The sequence below is a fragment of the Syngnathus leptorhynchus genome, chromosome 14 (genome assembly GCF_054491065.1).
Source record: "Syngnathus leptorhynchus isolate UIUO chromosome 14, UIUO_Slep, whole genome shotgun sequence".
Taxonomy (NCBI): domain Eukaryota; kingdom Metazoa; phylum Chordata; class Actinopteri; order Syngnathiformes; family Syngnathidae; genus Syngnathus; species Syngnathus leptorhynchus.
In genome coordinates, this window is record NC_141208.1 from 2378965 (window position 1) to 2385773 (window position 6809).

General features: G+C 48.4%; 2 protein-coding genes across 2 annotated transcripts; both read left to right on the plus strand.

Moving 5' to 3' along the window:
• The first annotated feature begins 700 nt into the window (after positions 1 to 700).
• Positions 701 to 2479, plus strand: LOC147045912 (C2 calcium-dependent domain-containing protein 4C-like). Its single transcript, XM_085930369.1, has 2 exons — positions 701 to 1435; positions 1572 to 2479. Exons 1-2 carry the CDS (start codon positions 701 to 703, stop codon positions 2121 to 2123), a joined length of 1287 nt encoding a protein of 428 aa, XP_085786495.1. The 3' UTR covers positions 2124 to 2479.
• Positions 2480 to 3770: 1291 nt separating this feature from the next.
• On the plus strand, positions 3771 to 6534 carry fem1a (fem-1 homolog a). Its single transcript, XM_085930856.1, has one exon. The coding sequence runs from the start codon at positions 3954 to 3956 to the stop codon at positions 5805 to 5807; it is 1854 nt and encodes a 617-aa protein (XP_085786982.1). The 5' UTR covers positions 3771 to 3953; the 3' UTR covers positions 5808 to 6534.
• The last annotated feature ends 275 nt before the right edge of the window (positions 6535 to 6809 follow it).

Here is a 6809-nt window from a genome sequence, read left to right on the forward strand (position 1 = left end):
TCCCTGCTTCTGGATCACACTGGAAAGTCGCAGAAGGTTTGGTCGCGCACATCATCTCGGAGAACCTCGCACACATCACTTTGTAACTGTTCCGAAGAAGGCGAAGTTGAACAGGTAATTCGGCTATGCCAGATGTAGCCGATTTTTTTTTTTTCCTCAACTAAGTTCTACTTTGTTCTATTGATATATTTTTTTTGATGCCGTTATAATCGTTCTTTACACGTCAAAAAAAAAGTTTGTTTAATGTTTTGGGGTGTGGTGGGATTTACATTTGCTGAAGCACGACTATCAAATCATGCCTTTTAAGTCATTAATTCTTCTTGAGTTTGAAATTGATAGTTTTATAGTTGATCGTTTTGGTGTCATTTAGGTCATGTATTTATTTATTTTGATGAGAAGAGAAACAAATGCTACGGTGTAATTGAAAAATAATTCCATATTTTTTTAAAACACTTACAAATCACTTATTTAGATCTTTTTCTCATTTTTGTGTGTTAGTTGTTTAATGGGTGGTGTGGAATGATTATTATTATCATTTGGGGTTGGTTCAATTCTACAGTATCAAACAGACTCTCCTGTTGCATTCCATCACACAAGAGACGATTTTTATTTTATCATATTAAAACATATGAACCTTTAGAGACATCGTATTTGTTGACTTGTTAATGCAGAACTAATGGCTCGACACTCCTAGGTGGACATGTGGCTCCTGGAGAAGCTACGTCACAAAATGGACACCAGTGGATCACAATCTCAGTCCTCGCAGACCACCGAGGCCATTCCGGTGTCTGTGTACGCTAATGTGCTCACCCCCCAAAAGATCCCCGATTTCTTCATCCCCCCCAAACTCATCTGCTGCCCGCCAGAAGAGCCAGCCAGCCCCAAGCCTCAGCACTACTCCACCTTGCGACCCTCCACCTCCGATCACGTCATCTGCGTCCAGAGTCCCAGAGCTCGAGGCGGCAAAAACGCCTGCAGCCCTCGCCTCTTTTCTCGTTTGGGAGGAGACAGGCGCAATCTCCAAAAGTCAGCAAATCGCCACATCATCCAAATAGAAAGCGCAGATGAGCCAGCCGCCGTGACTCCGCACGCCAACACAAACGCAGACCCTCAGTCACAGACCGCAATGTCGTTGCCTTACGTCCCCAAGGCTCAGACCTCCTACGGCTTCTCCACGTTGGTGGAGTCTCCTCACACCCGGCGCAAGGAGAGCCTGTTCCACAGCGACCCCAGCAGCCCTCTTACCTCCCCAAACTCCCAGAGGCGCTCTCAAGGGGGGACTCATTTGACCCCGGCTGACAACAACCTCTACCGTTACTTCAGCGGCGGCGAGAGTGACACCTGTTCTTCGGCGGACTCGTCCCCTTTTAACTCTCCTCTGCTTTCCCGTTCGGCCTCGCTCCTGCGTTCTATCACGCAAGAGACGGCGCACAAGGCAAGGAGTTGATTCTGTTTTGATGTGAAACGATGATTACAAAAATTCAACTGCGATTCGACTCGAACCAATCAATCCATTCCGCTGCCTTTCTCGGTACAGCCGGTTGACGTTTGCGTTTGTCGTTTGTCTCAAGGTATCTCGTGCCAAGCGCTCGTTGGCCCGCCACAGCTCCCTCTCCACGGACGATTGCAGCTCGGCCGACAACAGCCCCAACATGCAACGCCGGCGTACGCGTTGCCCAACTTCTCCCGCTCTCCGCAAATATAAAGGGAGCAGCTCGAGGGCTTTGGCGTCCGACCCGCTGCAGCGCGAGCACACCATTAATCTGCACAAGGGCGGGACGCTCCGACTCAGCACGCACTACGACCCAGAGGCGGCGCGGCTGAGGGTTCGCGTGCTAAAGGCGGAGGCCATTTATGGCAAGCAAATGGACCTGAAGAGCATCAACTGCTGTGTTGGGCTTTACCTGAAACCCGGCAAGAAACAGAAACAGAGAAGCACGATTATCAAGAATAGCAGGAATCCCGTTTTTAACGAGGACTTTTTTTTTGACTCGCTGTCCAAGACGCAAGTCAAAAGTCTAGCCATGAAGATAAAAGTAGTCAACAAGGGAACCAGTTTGAAGAGAGACGTGCTTCTCGGAGAACGGGAAGTGCTGCTTAGTGAGTTGCTCGCGGGCCTGTAGGGAATCCCTGTCGAGACTTTGGCCGACGAAAAAGACAGCAGCCCTTCAGAGCTCTTCCTTTTCGGCCTTCATTCCACTTCACAGAGCTGATCAATACTGGAACAGGTGAAAGGTTTCTTATGGGAGATGTTTCTTGCACATGAAAGGCCAAACCAAAAACCAGACAGTTTGCAATGACAAAAAGTGGAACCTCCTCCTGAGCTGCACAATGTACTTTGTATTGGCATTTTTTTTTTTTTGGTCTAGTTTACATGGGGATGCCAAATGTATAAGCTGCGCTATCAAATGAATTATGCCATTTTGTTTTTTGATAGACTTTGTATTTGGTCATGTATTGGCTATTGAATGTAACAACCCTCAGGCTGCTGTACTCGTAACTTGCTGTCCAAACAATAAATTCCTCTATGATCCAACGTTTTTTTCTGTCAATGTTTTTAATTGCACCTTTGTTGAAGTGTTTTTGTTTGTTGTATTATTTCCTTCTCCCCTCTAGACAAATGAACAGAAGCGGTCCTTTGTGTCGAGAGGAAAGTCTCAAATATTGTCTCTCTGAAGGTAAATTTCCTGTTTAATATCAGGAAATAAAGATCGGATTGAAATGTACCTCAGAGTAAAGGGCAACAGGAAATAATATTGTGGATTTATTGCTCTTCGGAAACAAAGGGCAAACATCACCTTTCTCAAGAGAGTATGAGCCATTGTATTTCAAAGTTGGTCATTTTGAGCTTTTAATGGTCTCCAATGGAATTCAATAAGACAGTAGTGATTCCCAAAGTATGGCACGTACGCATGCAGACTCTCTCAAGTGGTACGCCAAAGAACCACTGAATTGCAGCTCCACTGTATTTATTAAATTCAATATATATGCATTTAGGTGTTATATTTATCCAACACTTATTGAATCATTATTGAAAGTTTGGTTCTTTTCCTCTGGTATTCTAGTATTGAGGCGCAGTGTTTGTTTAAATCATGTTACCATTTCTTTAAAAAATATAATCTACACTGAGGGAAAATTTCTGTATTATTTTTATGACTTGAGCCTACAACGTTCCGGAGTACTTGCAAGTATTTTTTGGGTGGGACTTGGTGTACAAAGTTTTGAGAACCGGTGGAACGGCGTAAGAGCAAAACATAGTTTTCTAACTATAGCCTAGCGCCCTCTGTTGGTCAAAGTGTATAATGACGCTAAGTGACTAACCGCGACAATGTCGTAAATGATTATGATGCTGAAAAATGAAGAAAAACACAATAAATGCAATTTTTGAAAGATTCTGAAAACTTTGCAGAATGTATCTGCAATCTTGGCAAATTTGATAATGAATCATTACTGTATTGTATTTATTATTTGAATACATTTTAAGATCATATAAATGTACACTTCTAAATTGAACGTCTGTGGTCTATCAAAGGGAGTGTTTGAATTGTGAAGTGTTAACGCAGCATTGACCTGATGCGTCTCATTTAAGGCAGGCAGTAAGTGGAGCTTGTTTGTCTAAAATTAAATACCAAACAAACCCATCAGCTGCTAAGGCATTTAACTCAAGTGCATTGTGGGAGATGTAGTTTAGCTTGCGGAGAATATGCATATGCTACTCTAAAGCTACAACTACATTACCCACAATGCCCCCACCCCCACCGTATACACAAAACTGTCAAGCAACACAAACGCCATCTTGCCAGCGCCCTCAAAATGGAAGCAAGATGAGAGCTCAAAGCAGAGCCCGGACTAAAATTCGTTCGACGCGCTTTTAAAAGCCACAGTCACCTCTTTGATGGTCAACGAGTGGTTATGGGGTTAATGTCATGTGAGGCAACGCGGAGCCCTTAATCATGGATATAACTACGGCTGTGTTCAACGCGGCCAGAGATGGTAAGCTGAAACTTATCCAGAAGTTGCTGAGCAACAAAACTCCCGAAGAGCTCGAAGCTCTAGCCGAAGAGAAAACACAAGGAGGCACTCCTCTCTTGATCTCGTCGCGATATGGACACTTAGATGTCGTAGACTACCTCCTTGAGCATTGTAAAGCTAATGTCGAACTCGGGGGCTCGGTGAACTTTGACGGCGAGACGATCGAAGGAGCTCCGCCGTTGTGGGCGGCTTCGGCTGCCGGTCACCTCGCGGTGGTCAAGACTCTTTTAAAACACGGTGCATCGGTGAACAACGCGACTCTGACTAACTCCACACCACTGCGAGCTGCCTGCTTTGACGGCCACTTGGAGATCGTCCGCTACCTGGTGGAGCACAGGGCTGACATGGAGGTGGCCAACAGACACGGCCACACCTGTCTCATGATATCCTGCTACAAGGGCCACAAGGAGATAGCCAAGTTCCTCCTGGACCGCGGTGCTGATGTCAACCGTAAAAGTGTCAAAGGAAACACGGCCCTCCACGATTGCGCCGAGTCAGGCAGCCTGGACATCATGAAGTTGTTGTTAAAGTGTAGCGCTCGCATGGAACGGGACGGATACGGGATGACCCCGCTCCTCGCCGCCAGTGTTACGGGACACACCAACATTGTGGAGTACCTCGCCCACCAGCCCCGCACTTCCAGGGAGGAACGCGTCGATGCGCTGGAGCTGCTCGGAGCCACTTTTGTGGATAAAAAGCGCGATCTTCTGGGAGCCATGAGGTACTGGAGACGAGCCATGGAGCTCAGGCAGCCAGGGGAAAAAGCGGGGTGCTTGACCAAGCCCCCACCCGGGCCCCCCGTTCCGGCTTACGGCTGCGCGCAGGAGGTGAACAGTGCAGAGGAGCTGGAGGCTCTGATCACAGACCCAGACGAGATGAGGATGCAGGCCTTGTTGGTCCGCGAGCGCATCTTGGGACCGTCCCACCCGGACACCTCCTATTACATCCGCTACAGGGGAGCCGTCTACGCGGACTCTGGCAATTTTGAAAGATGCATCAGTCTGTGGAAGTACGCCTTGGATATGCAGCAGAGCAACCTGGACCCACTCAGCCCCATGACGGCCTCCAGCTTCTTGTCCTTCGCCGAGCTTTTCTCCTTTGTCCTTCAAGACCGCGCCAAAGGCACCCTGTCAACTCGCATCACCTTCCACGATCTGATGACCGTGTTAGGTAAAAGCGTGCGGGAGGTGGAGCGAGCCGTGGCGCAGAAGGACAATCCGCCCGAGGCGCCTCAGTTCACAAAGGCGCTGGCCATTATCCTCCATCTCGTCTTTCTGCTGGAGAAGCTGGAGTGCAACCCAGAGCAGGAGCACCAGAAGAAGTACACGGTCTACCGCCTGCTGAAGCTGAATCCCCGCGGCCGCGCCGGCTTCACGCCGCTCCACATGGCCGTGGATAAGGAAACCACGTCGGTGGGCCGCTACCCCGTGGGTCGCTTCCCCTCCCGGGCGGTGGCGTCGCTGCTGCTGGAGTGCGGCGCCGACGTGGACGCGCGGGACTGCGAGAACAACACGCCGCTGCACGTCGCCGCCTGCAACGGCTGCCCGGAGATCATGGCGCTTCTCATGAAGGCCGGGGCGCACTTTGACGCCACCAACGCGCGGAGGAAGGCGGCCTACGAGCTGCTAGACGAGCACAATACGGGTGACCCGGCTCTCTACCCGCTCAACTACATCACCCTTCAGTGCCTGGCTGCCCGTGCGGTGGAAAAGCACAGACTTCCTTACAGGGGACTCATCTCCGAGGAGATGGAAGCCTTCATTGAGCTGCACTGACGCTAACTTGCATCAAACTTCTTTTGACCCCGTTGCTTGCTTTACTCCTCCTTTCGTTCCACCACAAATGTTCAGTCCAGCGTTTTAAAAGTTGAAACAAAAACATTTAAAGCCACGGGTTAACACGTGCTTGGTACATTATTTATTGGTTCTGGTTGATGACGTGTTGTGTCTGTTTGGAAGGATGTTACAGTTGGTGTGCCAACCATGGGGGGGGGGTCATTATTGATGCAAGCCACAACCATCGTTCGAATTTAATACTTGGGGATTCCTCAGGTGATTTGGATGAAAATATAAAAGACAATGTGACGGCAGCGGATATTTCTATCTGGCAGTATTTGAAGCAAAGAGTCACTGTGAAAAGACTAATTTTCTTCTCACTGCTTTGTAGACCTTCCTCTGAATGTTCCTAGAAATGCCTTAACAATTGCTTTTCATTGATTCCCCCCCCCCCCACCTGCATGTGGCATCCACAACACTTGCAGATCTGTCCACTTGAACCTCCGATGCAATTCTCACAAATTGAATCCATAGCAGTCTGGCATTACCCCGAAAGTCTGCCCCCGTGTGCAGGCTGGAAGCGTCACCTTATGGAATGGCCACTCAATTGCTCTCAAATGGTCTCCGTTGCTGCCCTCCCGTTTTTTGCATCGGTATGAAGATGTGTGTGTCAGAGAACGCCTGAATAAAATTCAGCACGGTACCAAGCGCTCTCTGTGGTAATCTTATTTATTATTCATCCATAGCGCTTTTAAGCGTAAGGCGTTCCATTTGCTTCTTTTCAATGTCCTAAATTTGTGTCTTAAATCATCTTGTCACTTAGGTCAACCGGTTTAAAGCGCAGCTTACCGATATAAAGAATAACAGAAACACGAGCTACGCCAGTCGCGTTCCCTTCGTATAAATAGAGTATTGAACGTCACTGCCGCGCGGAAGCCGTAGAGACGGGGATCTCGCTCTGCTAATTTTAGGGTTCTTTTGCCCGGAGCATCTGCTCTGAAA